The 19,068-nt window shown below is 39.7% G+C and overlaps 1 protein-coding gene across 4 annotated transcripts in view; it reads right to left on the bottom strand.

Moving 5' to 3' along the window:
* Positions 1–19,068, bottom strand: part of TBC1D8 (TBC1 domain family member 8) — a 48,956-nt gene that overhangs the window by 16,471 nt on the left and 13,417 nt on the right. For 2 of the 4 annotated variants that reach the window (XM_041418019.1, XM_041418020.1), the window contains exons 2-6: positions 18,488–18,643; positions 14,009–14,127; positions 12,431–12,659; positions 8,515–8,755; positions 912–1,119 (exon numbers count right to left, since the gene is read on the bottom strand). In XM_041418019.1, the coding sequence (XP_041273953.1) occupies positions 912–1,119; positions 8,515–8,755; positions 12,431–12,659; positions 14,009–14,127; positions 18,488–18,643 (953 nt within the window). The remainder of the gene's footprint in view (positions 1–911; positions 1,120–8,514; positions 8,756–12,430; positions 12,660–14,008; positions 14,128–18,487; positions 18,644–19,068) is intronic. The other 2 variants (XM_041418023.1, XM_041418021.1) reach the window with 2 other exon arrangements.

Genomic DNA, 19,068 nt, shown 5'->3' with positions numbered 1-19,068 from the left:
AAACAGCAGACTGAGGGAAAAGATAAGAAAGGGGTGTATGATTAAAAAAAAATTATTTATAAAAGGATCAACTTCATCAAATTCTGGGTGCGGAGGAGGAAATTTACTTTCCCACCTTTGAAGATGGGGAAAAACAGTTGTTTTGTTAATTTTCATTAAGTATACAACGCTGTTCTCATATTGTTTTCTGTTTCTGCAACAGTGGAAGGTAAGTTGCTACACTTAAGATATGATTTCGATGTTACTCTATTATTAGTCCAGGATGAAAGGAAAGCTTTAATTAAGAGATCATAACAGCCTTGTATTCACTGCAGATAAGGCAGGTGTTAGCTGACAGCTTCCTTCTCCTGTTCTACTCCCACCACCTTCCCTTGTGCTCTCCCTCCATTTAAACTTGTCTCTTGATTCATGGAAATTTGTCAGCCCATCAACTTCTCTTTCTCTCTGCCCTACAGCTCGGCTAAGTACCCACAATATTGTTAAAGGCTGTCTATGGAGGGAGAGCTCAACACCTGTGCTGATCCCAGGCTAGGATGCTTTTGCATTGCTGGAATGGGTCCAAGCCAGTCTCTATCAACATCAAAGCTGGATGTTCCTGTTTGTGGAGCTGGGAGGGCAGCCCTGTCCAAGTCTTGAGCCAAGCAGATTCTGGTTTTGCAGTGTTCTGTCCTGCTGCATTACCTGTCCATACTCCACTTTGAGGACAGTTTTGAATCACCCATATTTTTAGGAGCTCAGGCCCTAATGAGTCCCAGAATAAGTTGCACAACAATCCTGTAGGCAGGATACACACAAACATCCTACTCTTTTTCATCAAATAATACTTTGTGAAGGTAAGTCAAGTGACAGCGGAGGCTTAGGGTAGAAAAAGGCAGATAAGGACCCAAAATTAAACAAACAAAAAACTCTACCTCTCTAAGTGGGATGATAACAGTGCAGCAGCCATTTTCTTTACTGGCAAAACAGATATAACTGTCTGAAGTGTACATTGTCCCCGCTGTGTGACAGCGACTGAACGGTGTCCAGAGAGAGCAGTCCACAACTTCATGCAGCTTCTCCTTCCTGGGCAATCTGAAGAAGGCCCGAAAGAATTCATTCTGTGCTCTGGCTTCAAGATCCCTTAAGAAAAAGCAGCAAGAACGAATCACAAGATCCCGAAAGTCAGGACATGCAGCGTGAGGTTAACTTTTCTTGTTGGCCTCACCAAGAGCTAGGAATACAGAATAAAACCACCACGCACAGCAATCTTCAGTGCCTATGTGAACAGAGCACTGTACAAGCAACTTTGGAATATGTTAAAAGGGAAACATTTCAATAACTGCTTGTTTAACAATAAGGTCAAAAGCAACTAGTATAGTAACTGGGAAGGGAAAGGACACTAATTTGAATCAGCTGTTTTGGTGGTTTGGGGGTTTTTTACATTATTTTTAACCATGCATTCTCTATGGCTGCTGTATGACTTTACGGACTCCAAGAGTTACAAATTTCAGTGCCCAGGAGACAACTAAATCTTTCATCAGATGAACATATATTGAGCAAGGGAGATTAGCCTAATGTTCCTTGTTTCCCTTCACAGCAGCATTACCAACATCACCCTAGGGACTTGCACCTGCACCCAAAAGTAATGCATTTGTTCAATGACTGCTTCCAAAGTGGTCAGTAATAGAAGCGTTAATGATGGTGGCATTTATGCGATGGAATCCTTAATTTGCAGAGGTATCAGCCTCAGAGAGCCCACAGAACAGTTTCAAAATGCAGAACAGTTTGAAGTCACTTACAGACTCAGCTGGGAATAACAGCACCAGCCACACTCAATTTGAACTTTGCCTCCTTCCAGCCACCCATCCACATTTGTGTGAAGAGAAAAGTTTAAATAAATGAAACTTTCATTACTGAGCCATGGTTATACAGACTAGGCTTTGGGGACTTATTTTTCTTCTCCTTTCTTAATGAAGAAGCCTGCAGTATTCTAGAGAACTATGCAATTACATTATAAACAGGCCATGGCTATTAGCTCACCAACAGCAGCTCCAGAAACATTAGGCCTTAAATTCCATGATTTTTTTTTAATACAAGTAAATTTTTCCAAAAAAAAATTTTTCCAAAAATGTTTCACCTTAAAAAAAAAAAAAAAAAAAAAAAAAAAAAGCAAGCTTGATTTTGTGCCACTGAAAGAATTTAAAGCGTGGGCTGAAGCACAACAGGGAGTGGTACCTTGGTGCTGTAAATTCCCTCTCCACTCCTTCCTTCACCCACCTCTTCTGCAGACACCTTCCCTCTACCCCAGCCCTGTTCCCTGTTAAAATATACGTTGAGACAAATGAAGACACTGCCTCAATAAGTAAATAAATTGTTTGTTTGGGTTTTGGGTGTTTAGTTTAGTTTAATCCATAGAAAAACAGGGAAACAGTGAAACAGGGAGGAAGACAATCCAGAACAAACTGAGACCTGAGAAGGGAGGATCTGTATCTGCAAGCAACAGAAAAGACAAAATGCGCTCAACCAGCGTTCAGCTCCTGTTTCCTTCTCAAGCATTATCTTCCTTAATAATATTATCCAAAGAAAGCAGACAAATAGTCTCCTGTTTTTTCACAGAGAACAAAGGGAAACCCTCTGTGTGAAGAAAGACAAAAAGGTTGCTCCTGAGCTAAAATTCCACAGCAAGAGTAACTCTGGTAAGTGCCTGCAGCAATCTACTATTGTGACAAAGCTGGATCAGGATATGCCTCCTAGTTAACTCACCACTAAAATATTTTCCATTTCTGCACAGCACAGATGAATGCTGCTGATAGCATCTGCAGTCAGGTCTGGTAGAGCTGTGCTCTCCTGCTATCCTGCTGCAAGGTAAGAGCCCCCCAGCATCTACTCAGTTGTGAAGATTTCTCAACCTTTATGTGCAAGAGGCTTTATACAGAAGAGTGGGACCTCTGTTGAGGCATGTATTGTCTGTTATTTAAGATCTGACTTGTTTCCTATGCTCCAAAATCTGAAGCTGGTGAGTTTTCAGGATTTTCCTGCATTCCTTGGGGCTGTGGGCTCCACATGCAGAGTCTTTCCGACAACAAACCACAGGATTCTAAGCTGAAGAAGAATGACATTAATCACATCTGAAACTAAGTAAATTCACCAGCACTGTATCCACCCCCACTCAGCCGTGGAAGGCTGCCAATTCCAACATCCCTGGAACTGCCTGTCCCCCCATGACTCACACACAGGCTCACACAGGGACACCACAGCCAGGGCTGCCCCAGAAACAAGTGCTGAAATAGGCCCGCATGCTTGGAGGAGGGATCCCGGAATAAAAAATGGTAGCAGAGGGACAAGATGCTGTCAGCACCTACCACTGTGGGTTCAAACAAGAGGTTTTATTCTGAAGTTGAACACCAAGAATATATTCCTGTTAAGCAAGCAAATTCTAAGGCTTAAGGGTTTCCCTTCATAAACAAAGCCAAACAAAATTAGAGTTGGTTAAAAAACCCCAACCCAACAACTCTAAAAAACCCACAAACAAATTTAGCTCCTAAAACAGGACAGGCAATTGTTTAAATATGATACAACAAAGATGGCCCACGTCACCAAGTCCCACAGCTTCCATTTAGAGTTTCACAAGACATCCAACACCAAACAGAAATGCAACCTTTCTACTTGCACCCCTACCTGTTTGAAAATTTCTACTCTCGCTGAACTATTTCCAAGTCAGTTTGGTTTTTCAGCAAATGCAGCATACTGAGTGGTACTTAACTAAAAAAAGGAAAGCTATCATTATATAAAAATAATGTTTATTGAGTATTTACACAAGCATCAGAAGAATAAAATGCAACAAGATGCAACTGTCTTGTTCCCTACTTTTCAAAAAACTCAGCAACTCCTTCTGAGTGCAGCTCCCAACTTGCATGTTATGGGATCATGGACTGCCTCCAACTCCAGCACTTCAAAGTGAAGGGCAAGCCTGAGCTGCAGTAACTCCTTGGGCATGACCCCCACGTTACCTTCCAAGAGCTTTAAATTAAAGGAAATAACACACACAAGACTAACAAAATGCCTAAAAGAATCAGGATGCTTAAAATGCTGTCCTCACTGTCAAATGTTTTTCTGTGCTTTAAATCCAGCAGAAGCCAACTTGGCAAGATTTTAGCTCTGCTGAGTCACTTGTTGCCTATCTAAAATCTAAACAGCCTTGTTGACCTCTTGCTTCAAGAGACAGATTACTAGATTCTTCTTACTACTGAGACTCCAGAAAGTAAGATACTTTGCAAATAACACATCCAACAATATATGTCTTGTTTTTTAGAAGAACTCCTAAATTCATGTGGGAAGAAAGGCTTCTTATAAGCAAGTCAGGAGATGTTATCTGAGAAGAGCCAACATGGACTTGTCAGGACACATGTAAACTGAACATCATTCCGTTACACAGTAGGAACACTACACTTGTAGATGAAGGAGTTGCAATTAATGTTTTAACCAAAATTTAAGGAAGTCTTGATATATCCTCTCATGGAACTAATTAAACTAAAAGTGGCAAACTGTTATACCAAGACAGTTGCAAAAGAGTACCTCAAAACAAACCCTTCAGTACTTTCTAATAAATTAGAAGGTTGTATCAAGAGGATCCCCCTTGGGAATCTGTCCTAGATTAGCTTCTGTTCAAAGTCTTCATTAGCAACCTGTATGATGGATCAAGAGCTTTTCACTAAACCTACACTTGATGCAAGGCTGGTAGAGGCTAATGAACATAACAATAGGATCAGATTCAGATTTATATTCATAAATTTAAGCGATGTTGTAGAAAAAAAAAAAGCATTACTAATATTTTCAGCTGTACATCGTAAGCTTCACAAATGCAGCACAGAGACAGATGAACTCCACCAGGAGCCATCCCTTGGGGTTACACAGGAACACAAGGTGAACAAGAGGCAACAGCCTCATGCTCACAGGAGGAAGAGGAACACTGGCTGGGCTGCAGAAGCTCATGGCCACCAAGAAGCACCACGGCAGTCCCAGAACTGCAAGGCTTCTGGGGCAATTCTATATCCCATCACTGCACACCTGCCCCCACACAGCATCAGTGATGGAAGTCCAGAGAAGAGCGACCAGAATGGCTAAAATCCACACTGATAAGAAACCCCTGGTGGAAGTAGGGCAGTGCAGCTTACCAAAAAAAAAAAAAAAAAAGAAGATACACATCAACCCCCAAACACACAAATGATTGCTCTAAGTGAGCACCAAGTGCTCTACAGAAAATGAGCACTTCTGATATCTTCAATAATAGTGGGTAGAACAAAAAGTGACAGACCCAAAAAATGTGTAAGACTCAAGTTAGACCTCAGACTTCTAAGTGACAGAACAGTGAAGTACTGGTATGGATCCTGATATGCCCATTACTGCAAATCCTAAAAAACACATTAGGCAATCACAAAAGAGATAACCCAAACCCTACCTTTGGCTACAGAGATGCAATAAAAGGAAGTTTTTTCTAGTCACATTCTACTTGTTGCTCAAGGTTTAAAGCATTCTCAGATTCTCTCTCTGAAGGAATAAATGAAGATTGAAGTGACATTTATTACTCAGGATACTTCAAACAGTTTCCATTGAGCTTAGATCAGTGTTAACAACCTTCTTTGCCTTCACATGAAACAAAGTCATTCTCATTGGTAATTCACAGTTAAACATGAAGAAAAAAAACTGATCTGGTTAGGGCCTGGGAAAACATATCACACTGTTGAAACCTTACTTATACCAGCACTAAAGCTTTTAAATTGTGGGTTCTGCTCTGGAGAATTTCTCACTACATTTGAGAAATGTAATGGGTTTTACATCCTGAAAGAGGAAATTAGAAGTACAAGAAACCTATACCAGAAACTGCTGCAACCTTCTTTAAAAAAAAAAAAACCAACAGTTACCATATGTGTTCCAGTAAAATTGTATGGCACATACATATGTCTACAAGAAATGGCATTTGTAGGCACCAAACACTTTGCTTTTCATGACAATTACCTCCATTGCCATTAATCCCTTCAAAATTCATTGTTCTGTGCTTAATCATTTCATTAAGCAGCATAAAAAATTGCATACTGACTTATTTGACTCTGGCTATGATGTAATTTATGTCATAAACTGTGGGCCTAATCCCACGGCCTCTCTGAGTCTCATCCCTCCACTGCTCAGTAAAATGACCCTAAAAGCCTCAGGAATAGCAAATGTTTATGGTTTTCAGGCTGTAGAATATACAGATCACGACAGTACTGAAAATGTATTTTTTATAATAAATATATTGAAACAAGCCTCTCACAAAAGAAAGCCTAGCAAACACAAGACATCTACAGTACTTTCATTAATTTGTCAGAGCTGGAATAGTTCCAATGATGTGTATGTCTGCTTTCATTTTCATAGATTATTATTTGCTTCCAAAGCACATACAAGAATTAACAATAACAATTAGAGGGAACGTGTTGAGAGGAAAGTAATTGCTCTTGTAGTACTAAAATGGCTTAAAGAAAAAAACAACAGCCAAAACTTCACACACCAAACAAGTAAAACATCTCCCCCCAAAACACAGTTAACACTAAAAACCAGTTTATCCACTATTCAAACTACAGTCTTGCTTAATCACCTTACATCAAAGTGGTTGCTGAAGTGGGACAAAGGGCACCAGAAACAGCAACTTATCCAACCACTACCTAATTCATGCAGAGGAAATGGGATTTTGGTATCATCCTCGCCATCCCAAGCCACTGCACAGGTAAGAGAACATCTTGACCAGGAAATCTCCAGTAAATATATTTTTCTCCCTCCTTCTCCCTCTGTTCCATTTACTTTCTTTTTTCTTCTTTAGTTGGAGGGAAGGAGAGAGAGAGAACCTCTTTGAATAAGTGTGTGGGATGGTTTTTGCTGCTGGACCACTAATGGACACATTACTTGTCAAAAATGCCACAAGGTACTTACAAGATGATTCCCTGAGAGCCCCTTTTTATAGCATATAACTAAGCTTATATTTTTCTTTACAACTGTAATTTTACTTTCCTTCCATTCGGTTAGTAACCCTGATTCAAAGACTATTTTGGGAAATGAAAATGACAAAAACTGGTAGATGCTGAAAAACACCTCCCCCCAGGTTTTTGTTACATCTCATCGAGATCTCTCTTCTTGCATCTAATTTTTCAGCCCAAAAGCAGGAGGAACATAAAACTGTAAACCATGGAATGGGGCTGAAATACAACCTACCACAGCCATATTGTACACATGCTAAAGTACACATCCCTACATCTCTTGAGCCAAAAGCCTACAATGTTAAAAAACCCCAGTTACACACATAGTGTAAAAACAACGGTGTTACCAATTACCAATTGGTTGGTATACAAACTCTTGTATTCCAAGGAACCCTGGTTATTAAAAAAGCCTGCAAAGAAGTTTATGGTTGCTCACTCAGTATTACCTCAAGCAAATTCTTCAATGATGAAATCCTGGTGTCACTGATTTCCCTTATTGTGTGTACATATGAAATTGCAGAGGAAGTCCATTTTATTGTTTTAAACTCCATTATGAAATTTTGCAGAAGTGTTTAGCTGAGGTACAGGCCCACCACCACCGTACAAAATATCCCTCAGAAACTGTACAAAATGTCCTTCAGAAACAATAAAATGGCTACTGGTCTCTCTTTTTTGGGAAATGATACCATGCATTCCTTATGTTTTAGTCAGGAAGCAACACCTGGGTGATTCCTTTCATGCCCCTGGCAGAGGGAGAGGAAGGAAGAGCAGGAAAGGGCATGATTCAAGAGGAGATAACTGCTCTACAAACATCCCATTCAGAAAAGAAGTATTTAAAATCAGCACCTCAACCTTGGTGCCCCAGGCAAATTCCAGTTAGGGCTATTCCATCCTGCCCACCTAAAATTCCTCAGGCCAACTTCCCTCCCTCTTTCTTGAAGCAGCAAATAAAACACAGAGTTGTGTGTTGTGCTACCAGCAGAGAAATAGCCATCAATCTTACCCCGAGAGCCAAATGCATTTCTGTAGTGGGAGAGGAATGCAGGGATGCATTTCAGAGATGCAAGGGGTAGAGCTGACAATAGCAATACCACAACTGTGTATTTTTAAAGTCCTGTAACTGCTTACCAAATTGGCTATGGCAATCACACTAGTGGGAATTCCATGTTTCAGATATGATCAAAAGCACTAATTCCAGAGAACTGAAGGCACTCGGAAAGCCTACACATTACCAAAAATTTAAGCAAAATAATGCTGCTCTTCAGGGAAGATGTAAAATATCCCTTGCTGCAATCTTCCCTTCTATGGAAATAGTACTTTTAAAACTTTGTGTTATTTAAGGGAAGAATATAAAGTCAAAAAAATGTATCTTGCATACAAGTTAAAATGCACTTTTTGGATACCGTAACACATTATGAAGTCTGTTTTGCATCCAATCAAACAAAGCTTTGAAATCTTACCCAGCTAACACACCAAACCATGAATCCCACTATTGAAGGTCTGCTCATAAGACAGTTTAGCTTTTTACCTCTTGGTAATCTGAGTAGGATCCTGCAGGCCTGGATCCAGTTCAAAGATTTCATTATCCAGTAGCCTTCGGAGCGTCACATCTGCCAGCTGCTCCATGATTCTGAAGGCCTCAGAGATATTGAGGAACGTGGAGAAGTCGCGTTCCTTATTTGCCGTAGTGACACGCACTGTGTCCGTCATGAAGACATTGGAGGTTCTTTCCAGTTTCTGGACCTCAACCCAAGGAATGATAAGTTTCACTGCAATCCAAGAGAAGAGCAAAAGTGGGTTGGAAGCTTTGCTTACATCTTTCAGGTTTGGGAAACAATCAAATTCAGAATGAAATGCAAACCAAAGAGGAGAGAGAGAAATTTTTATGGGTAAGACCAAGCACATGCTGAAATGTCTGTTACAACGCTGCATTCCATCTCACCCACTCCAAAAGACGTGTCTTTTTCAGAATCTCTCCCTCAAAATTTTAACTGTCTTCACAAGAAATGCTAAGACTGGGGAGTGGTGCCTTTGCAGAACATCTGCCATACATTGTGCTCCTAACTCCTTTACAAGTCATTTCTGCAGGCTGCTTCCTCACCACCAGAAGAAACAGTTCATCTCCAGAATACAGAGATAAGAGGGAAAGGCTTTGTAATCTCCTAGAAACAAAACAGTAGGCAAGTGGAAAACCAATTACATGCACAGTTACTTTAGCTTTTAAAATAAAGCTAACTCCCATCCAAAAGAAAGCTTTTTTGGAGACTGCTATAAAGTGTAATTACTACTATAAACACAACATTTAAAAAGCTGCCCAGACTTTGGGATCTTTCCATTTGGTTACTTTTTACTGAAAAGATGCACAGGGCACATCTTGCCCTAAACATTAACTGTAGTCAGGCTTGTTTATAGAGAAGTGCAGGACACTGTTCTCTATACTTAAAGCTGTTGAATCATATAAACACAAGTGGCAAACAGAATCAGATTACTTTAGATACTACTGCAGGATGTTACTCGCCTCTCATATGAATCTCTGGGTAGAAATTACACTGGAAAGGACTTTAAAATAGATTCCATTTCTTCTTAACAACTGTTGGAAGCTTCTCAGACTTCTCTGTGCCAATAACATCAAGCTACACCCCTTAACATCCCTAGCTGGTCTCCTGATGCCAATAAAGCAATAAAAAGGCAGTAATAACAAACATTGTCATATATATATGACACTTATCAAAGACCATTCACTACCTAAGGAGCTACCCTCAGCAAGTTTTCTGTACTACATGAGCTACAGCTGTCAAGATTATTTATAGATTGCATTTTTCTTACTTACATAAAGCACAGCTGCATCAACATGCAGAGACTGTTGCAAATGATCATAGAATCAACTGTACTGGCCCAGCCAAGGGGAAGAAAGATTAAATAATGCCTTAGCAACAGCACTGCTGTTCAGGCAGGTCAGAGTCACACATGCTCTGGAGTGCTGATTACAGAAAAAGCACAACAGCCTGTACGGGACCCAAGCCACTGATAAAATGTACAAAGTCTTCGAAGTTTCAGAAAAACACAAATTAATTAAAAATGTGAAGAAACCTTGGCACACCCTTTCCAAGCTATCTGACGATCTAAACTTCTGAAAACCTCAAAACACTAAGAAGCTTAGATAAATGGGGACTTGTCCTGGAAAAAATTTTCCATGGAGTTTATATTCACATAAGCCGTACATTAATTTTATGAGAAGCTGAAAACAGGTTCTAATATTGCATTCCAGGTCACTTCAACACAAAATGAGGCAAGAAGCAGGGAAAAGACTTGCCAGAAGCAGAAGACTTAACACTTTGCCTGTAAAGAGATTTCAGTCTTTGATTTGGGGAGATTTTTATAGAGGTAAAACACAATTGAGAACTAATTTTATTGCAACTCATATATTGGGTTTTTTCTCTGTGTAGTACTGAAGAACACAATAAATGTGATTTCTTAGCAATATTTTCAAGACCAGATTCAACCAGATTTCATTTGTGATTGCTACCTGAAAAAGACAAAGGCAATGAATCACTTGTTCTGCTTGTAATCAGCATCAGCCTCTTAAATAGTAACAACCAGAACAGTATTAAATCTGGATTATTCCCTGTAATACAAATATTTCATAAACATGATAAAACACTAGCCTAGAAACAGAAGCAATCTGCTTTATCACAATCAAGGAAGTGAGAATCATTTCAGCATATATGCTGCTTCCCACTGAGCTAAGCAAGTTTGTTTAACCAAAAGAAAATTCAGAGTGTTTTCTCACATTTCCATGCAAAAGTATGGGAATACAAAGACAATGCCACTGACTACATTGGTGAATGAGCAGTGCATTTTCCATGGTCAAAATAAAAAAAGCTGCAAACATGTAATTGTTTGGTTTGGGTTTTGGTTTTTTTTTGTTCTTGTTGTTGTTGATTTTCATAGTGAGTATTATTAAAGATATGAGAAGAAATCTCTTCTTAAACAATACAATAGGATATTGCATTTCCATTATCATTTAACAATCTGTGGTATTGCATAAACAAAATTTTTGGAACCATATAAAGGGTTTTTCACTCTCCCTCCTCCTTCCACTGTTATCTATCATTAATAAGTATAATTTCTCCTTTGTGTGCTGTGGCAGACTGGCTATATCAGATTTACAGAGGAAACCTGCAATGATAATAAGAAGAAATGATTGACAAAGGATATTATTTAATACTACCCAGAGAACAAGGAGATTAAACAAGAACTCACATATCTAGTATATATCAAGACATTCCATTCTATTCTTCCCAGCATAACTCAACTTTTCTTTTTATAGTGAATAAAAAACTTAGCTGCATTTCAAATATAACTCTTCCAACTTTTGCTAATATGACAAAATAATTGGCTTGAAATAACATAAGGGAGGAAAGGACCTCCAGCTCTAAGCATGTCTTTTTATGTTTAAGCCTTAGAAATTACAAGTTAATATCTTAAGATGAACTCCATTTCTAAATCTACAGCTATATCTCAATATTAAATCCAGATGGAATATGGCAAAGTTTTCCAAATTGATCTAACTGACAAACATTGCTATATTTACAGCAGTATAGATTTCTACTGCTAACTTTGTTTAAGTTCCAGCAGGATAAACAGGCCTTAAAAGGCTAGAGGTTTATGCACAATCTTACTAAACAGAGAAATGCTATAGAGTTTAAATAGCTACATTCATTTTTACCATCTTACATCTGTTACTTTTATTTTTACTTTCTAATATCTATGCTGTCAGGCTTTTCATTCACACAATTCTTTCTCTGTAGAAGAACACCACAACTAAATCCTTAGAACTTGCTGAACCATCTGAAGGGCCAAAAAGCCTCAGGACACACTTCTTGTGACCTTACTGCATCGCTATTCAGAAACACAAAAAAATCCCTAAATTGCTGCTATTTTTCCTTAAAAGCTCTGAATTTTCACCTGGCTCTCCAGGACATATTCCTTTGATTTGTCCTGGGCTATCTTCAGGCAGCGAGCTTGACTGAGGCACCCCTGGCCCCACCAGTCCTTCTCCTACCATCCCTCTGCTTCCCTGCCTGGGGGAGGGACCCATCCTTACTCACCGTTTTCAGCACTAAAACTCCTCATTTTAGAACCTGCAGCAGGTCTGCTACATCTTAAGGTTGTTTCAATGCCAAAAAGAAAAACCAGGTAACAACTATGTCCGTGGGCTCTTGCAGTGTTATTTTTATTACTGGATTCATATTAAAACACAAAGGCTGAAGTAAAAATTAAATTAAACAGTATTTTTCACCTAATCACTAATAACTAAAAGCTCAGAAACTAAACTTCAGAGGTGAGCTAGGCTTTTCATAAGAACCCTGGCTATTCTTGCTTTTAAATGTAGTTACATTTATCTCTCCCCAGCCTAAGATTCCTTATGCATTTACACTTACATTCTTTGCCCAGGAAGAAGGAATAAAAACAGAGATGATTGATGCTCAAATAAAGCCAGCCTTGCCGAGGAACTTTTCCTTTCCAACAGCAACAGGAATAATAGGTGATCAACTTCTCTGCTTCAGGAAAATTAAATCTGGATTCAAATTTCACCAGGGCTTCTCGGAACTTCTCGGGGTCTTCCTCCTGCTCGGCGAGTTTGCTGCTTGTTTCCTCTGCAATCAGTGCCTGAGCCCAGAACAAGACCATATGTCAGCACAAAGCCATGGCACTCACACTCAGGCAAGCTGCTGCAAGCTACCCATTCAAATTCTAATAATGCAACACTTTCTTACAAAGAAATCCCAGTCAATTTGCAGTTCTCACAAATGGAGAAATTTCTCTGGTGCTTGCATCTCTCATACATTTTGAATGCTCCCAAAGCAAGACTTCTGGGGTCTTCTTTGCCTTATTCATAGTTTTTTCAACAAGTCTGGCAGAACCGTATCTCTGCACTTTCACTATGGCTTATGATTGCTCTTATTTTGTATACACAGAGTAAAAATAGAGTAAGAGTTGTGGCTACTGACCAGTACTATTTACCTATGAAGAAACAAAGCAGTCAGATGTGTCAACAACTTGAGACATGCTTGGAACCATTACAAACACGCTTTCAAGAACATCTACATAAATGCAATTAAGATTTCAGATGTTTAATAGTGGTATTACAACAAAGGAGTTAAGTATGCATTGCACCATGCAGACAAATAATCCATATGTTACAGCACCTGCTATAGTTTGTAATTACCAAGCAGTCCTAACATGCTAAAAGTCTGCAGCAGGTGCAAGGGTGCAAAACCTGGATTTAACATTAACTAACGAAACCTGAAAGAATTTTAGATATGTATTGTGCTAGCTAACAGGCTGTCACTGTGTTATCTAGAGAGATTAATTGTATTTGGTATGCCAGTGCACTTAAGACAATATGCCTTTTTTAAAGAAAGCAGGATAAAAACTAGGATTTGTACAGTGATGTTTTGGTTTTGTCTTCTTCTTCTCCACATTCAGAGCCCACAGAGCTCACAGCAGCAAGGCTGAAATTCACCAAAAGCTTTATGCTCCTACAAAATTTCCAAACTGAAAAAGAGGCTATGGAGGGAAGAGCATCCCATTAAAACTCTTCAGAAGAAAAAGCTTGTAGCAGGACCTGAGGTACAGCAGCCATCAGTGAACCCACACCCCCACCCAGACATCACCAAGCTTCTCTTAGAGAACCTATTTCATTAAAAGCAGAGCTCAGGACACCAGGCTTTCTAAGTTACTCCCCACATGCCATTGTTATTTTTAATATGATTTATGGTCACAAAATTCCTTTACTTTTAAAATTCTTCAACCTTCCAAAAGGATGCTCATTTCTCCAACCCAGTGGCAAGCCAGCAGCTTCATGTGCTGGCTACATCAGGTGCAAGAGGCACATAGAAAACAAGTCATGTTTATATGGTCAAAACCAAGGATGAGTGACAACAACTTCATGACATTCTTCTAATAAACCACATGTAAACGGGCAGGGGAGGCTGAAAGTGAGACATTTTCCTTACCTTCACCTTCCCTTTGACAAAACTAACAATATCTTCTTTATTGTCAAACACAGACAAAGTATGGAGCAAGTTTTGTTCCAGCCATTCCCAGTGCTGGTTTATTTCCTCTGCAGTGGCACCTAGAAAAGCAAAAAAGAGTATATTGAAACTAACCCTGCAATATAAAATTGAAAGGAAGGGAGGAAAAAAGTAATAAAATGCACTATTTCAAAAATTCATTATGAGAAACTGAACTTTCAACCTCAGAATTCTTAGTAGCAAACAGGTCAAAAAGGTCTCATTCACAGCAGCATAGTTAGAGAAAAACAGAAACCTCATTGTTTTAGAGAATTAGTTTTAGAGCTTTTAGTTTTATCTTCTTGAATGCTCTCAGCCAGCAAATGCTGCATTAAAAGTCAAAGCAGAAAAAACATCAAACCTTCATCCTGAGCTGCTAGACTGCAGCTTATTCTGACATGACATTCTCTAAGTGGCCACTGGAAACCTTTCATTTATGCCCTGTTCCCAAAAGTCCCTGATCTTCTTCTCTCCCTCCCTTAATACACACACACACCCCACACACAAACACATGCACACCCTTTGAGAGGAACACAAAGCCCTCTACAATGAATAAAGTACCTAAAAAAGAGTTTGGTTCAGCAACACCTAAAGGTTCTACAAGAGCACATTTCTACAGTTTGGGGAGGAAATAAAGCAAACAGAAATCTTTGACTAATACAGCCCTTCAAATCTTCAAAGCTTCTTTCTCTAAACATCTGAGGGGGTTGCTGGTTCTTTAAATGTAATCTGTTCACACTAACTCCAGAAATAATATTTCACTCATTACTGATCTTCTTTGGCTCCTTCTGCTTGAAGCTGAATTGCCTCTGCATGACACGGTGACAGAGAAGCCATAGCAAGATGGGCACCAGGCAGGGTCAACAAGGGAAAATCTGAGCCCTCCAGATCTTACTGGTCAGTAGTTAGACATTGTAGGTAAAAAAGTAAAGGCAGTAATAGTTGCTTCTCCTAGTGCCTTGCTTGTGGAAGAAAGAAGAGAAATAGTTGTATGTAAGAGAAATACAAATCACACATGAACATAATAATAAAACTAATCTCAAATAGAAGACCCATTATCTCAAGATTTGTTTTGTGTGTACATTAGTGATTAGCATCATGTTGCCTCACAACAACAAAAAATGATAAATTTAGGTGAAGATTTTCCATTTCCCTCTGCTCTGTTTTCCACGCAGAATGCCAGCTGGCAGGGAAACCTTACATGCTTTAACTTCCCTGACAGGAAGGTCTTGTAATGGAACTTCTTAAATATCATTAATCAAGGTTAAGTTTAAATTAAAAAATCATAAAATTAGAGACACTTAAAAGCCCTTTAGGTCAAGAAAACAAATTATATAAATGTTTAAGAACACCAGAAATAGAGTAGTTTTATACTGAAATGGCTGCACAAAGCAAACACTGAGTTGAACTTTTACTTCTGAGTAACCTAAAAGATACCAAGTGTATGGGCAAGCTGTCAGGCTGCCTCTTGTGAAATAAGCTGTGAGCAAGATCCCTTCCATAGTGGCATCCACACTGCTGGGACTGCTCTGAGCCCAGGCAGCAGCTACTACTCCACAAGGACTCCTGCAGTAGATCCTGCCTGCCTCCAGTGTTTCTGTTCAAATACCAAAAGATCATTTTGGCCCTTTCATTTGGTCAGGCCAACTCAACTTTTGAGTCCCTTCTGTATTTCTAATTTCTATTTCGTAGTTTAAAGTTGTTCTGTGATTTGACCCAAGCATTGCCAATCTCTTATTTCCATTCCTTATTCCTCTTCCTGTACTGATATTCTGCACAGCATTTTATTCTGCCTTTTACCACCTTCTTCATCTGCTCATGTACAGTGTTTTGTCTAACTGCTGCCTCGTTCCTCAGAATCTTTTATTTAAACCCACTTCTCACCAAATCCTTTGCTCTCCCTCTCCTAAAACCAACATTGCTTGACTGAGGCTTGAGTTTCTTTTTTGCCCATGAGCCTTCTGAAAGGAAAATTTCAAGTGGCTCTACAGAAGGGGTGAGGTTAGATTTTTTTTTCCTGTACTGGTATAACATGATTAACCATCTGGATTAAAACATCTCTGCCAGAACAGCCGTGCAGGGATCAGATTTCCTAGCACCCCTCTGAGATTTGCAAATGTCTGCAACAGATCTGACCCTTATGCATATATTATCATTTAAACCTACAGCTCTTGCAACAGGAGGACTGCCAACATACAATGCAAAATGTCATCTTAATTAACTGCCTGATGACATGATGGCTATCCACAATTAAGTTACACTGGGAGACTGGAAGGAGTTCCTGGAACTGCTCCTTGCCCTCACTATACAGCAGCAGGAACAGGCCACTTCTGTGTGGGGAATGTCCTTCTCCAGCTTCCCAAGAAAGGGTTGGGGTGATGTCCTCTGAATCCTATTGCCAGCTCTCCCCTGGACACTCATGTCAGGGTTTCACAGCAGCAATATTATTCACAAACAGCTTCTGCTCCATGGTTCTTTAGTTCTGTGCAGCTCTGGCATCTGTGTACGCTGTACCCATGCAGCACACAAAACAGACCCCTCTGCTTTCCGCTCTATTACTATAAATCTCAATTTCTCAGGGATGAGCATCCATTCAGAAGTGCCAAAGAGAATTTTAGGAAACATTAATCATGTAAGTTTGTCTCAGCAAAATCCTTAGCCATTCCAGCAAGTTTGTCATTTGTAGTTCCTTCAAAAAATAAAAAAACCAAAATCAAAAAACCACACCAAATTCTGTGTGCAGTAAGAGTGTGGGTGGGGCAAGGATCAGCCCCAGAAAGCAGTATTGCATGTGTTCAAATAACCAAGAGGCCATGAAAGCAATGCTTTTCCAGCAAAAGCTACCTGGTTTCATCACAGGAGTGTAGCAGAATGAAGCTCTTAAATTCCTCCATGAGATGGCATTACTTAAAAATAAAAAGGAGGGGAGGAGGGACAGAAAGCACAGAGCAACTGCAAAACAAAGAAAACCTAGCCAAAACAAAAATAGCCCAAATGGACTTTACGCAAGCTTCTTCACACACACATCTAGCCCAGGGAAAAACTCCCAGTACTAATGGGGAACATGCAGAGGGATCTCTGCTGAACCAAGGAAAAACTGCTGGATGAGCATGTAGAGAGGAAAGGGTTAGGGTGAATATACAAACTGACTCTTCCACTCAAAGGACTACAATGTCAAACATTAACAATGACATGCCAACATTGACATTACCTAACTATTTCATGGCTTGATCTGTATAAGAAAGAACAGAATAGGATAGCATATTTTCAGCTGGAAGGGATCTACAACAATCACAGAATGGGAAAGGCTGGAAGGGACGACAATGTGTCATCAAGTTCAACCTCCCTGGTCAAGCAAGGTTATCCCACAATAAATTGCACAAGATTGTGTCCAAACGGCTCTTGGAAGTCTCCAGTAGGGGAGACTCCACAACCACTCCGGGCAATCTGTCCATTTAGTAACACGCCCACATTATTCTTTGTTTCTCTTTCATTATTGATACATTTCAAGAAGCTCTTCTTGTTTTCCTTGAAATCCTGGGAATCATCTAGTCCAACTGCCTGACCACTGCAGGACAGACCAAAAGCTGAAGTTATTAAGAACATTGTCCAAATGCCTCTCAAACACTGGCAGGTCTGGCAGGACATCAACCACCTCTCAGAAGGAATCCTGTTCCAGGATCTGGCCAGCCTCTCATTAAAGAGATGCTTCCTAATGCTCCCCAGTCACAGCTTTGAACCATTCCCAAAATAAAACTTCTGTAAATTTCAGTGTTAGGATTTTTTAGATGGGAGCAGAAGAGAAAAGAACAGCCCTACATACTGCCAAGCAACAGTGGGATGAATGGAACTTCAGATGGCTTTTACTAGGTTATGGCAAGGCTGCTGCAATTCACGTTAATATCATGTTCCTGAAGATGAGCTTGACTTTCAGAAGTTGCAGAAACACTGCAAAGGGATTAGTGCATAACAGATCAGGAATTTGACATTCTCTCCCTCTCCAACAACTTCACCTCCTAAATCTTCCAAATGTTCCAGATATATTTCATTATAGCAAAGTGCGTGAAGACATTTCACAATAAGCAAGTGAAAGACTAGGCTGGTGAAAGCCTAGGCTAAGTGGCTTCTTGCTGTAAGGGATGACCACCACTGTAGGAAAAGATATGCATAGGAACAGAACCACACTGCTTTGCAACAGAGAAAATGAAAGCAGCAAACCACCTTCAGCAAAACAAGTTTTCCACTGAAACTCAATGTTCCTAGGCAGCACTTTTTCAGTGATTTTAACCACAGGTCAATTTGGTTGTTAAACAAGCTTTCCACACACACACAAACAACTAGCTGGGGTTACCTTGAGCTTCCTGGACATGCAGACACTGACCATGCTCAGAATCAGTTTGGGGTTTTCCATCTGTGACTCACCAATAGCTATGGCCCAGTAAACTTCTGATCCATTCAATAACTCACCACATGCAATGGCAGAGTAAACCTGTGAGCCCGGGACCTGGAGTAAAATTCGAAATGGAGCAACACGTGCATTAGAGTCTAACACAGCGTCCAGGGCACCAACCAAGCGACCTGCAAAGAAAAAAGGGGGAAAAGAGGATTAATGCCAGTTCTCACTTCTGTAGCCTGCAAGCCGTTTCACATTCACAGCTGTAAAACTAAAATACAGAATGTAATCATAACAATTCTTCCCCAGCTTTATGTTCTAATTTACAGGTGCTCAGACTAGAAGATCAAAAGCATATAGAATTCTCTGCATTTCTGGTTTTGCCTCATATATATGTATATAACCACAGAACTGAAGTGGAAAGACCTGAGGGCATCTTAAGAAGTTACTGTTCCAGCCCTGCTCTGAAGTTAGATAAATACACCTATGCTGTAAGTGCTGTTTGTCTAACCTGTTCTTCAAAACCCGCCACAATCAAGATGCAACAATTTCTCCAGGTAGCCTCTTCCACTATTTTTATTAAATATTCTTACCAAAAAAAAAAAAAAAA

The sequence above is a fragment of the Onychostruthus taczanowskii genome, unplaced genomic scaffold, assembly GCF_017590055.1.
Source record: "Onychostruthus taczanowskii isolate IOZ18803 unplaced genomic scaffold, ASM1759005v1 scaffold58, whole genome shotgun sequence".
Lineage (NCBI taxonomy): Eukaryota > Metazoa > Chordata > Aves > Passeriformes > Passeridae > Onychostruthus > Onychostruthus taczanowskii.
Note: the sequence above shows the minus strand (reverse complement) of the source record. Positions and strands in the feature narration are given on the sequence as shown.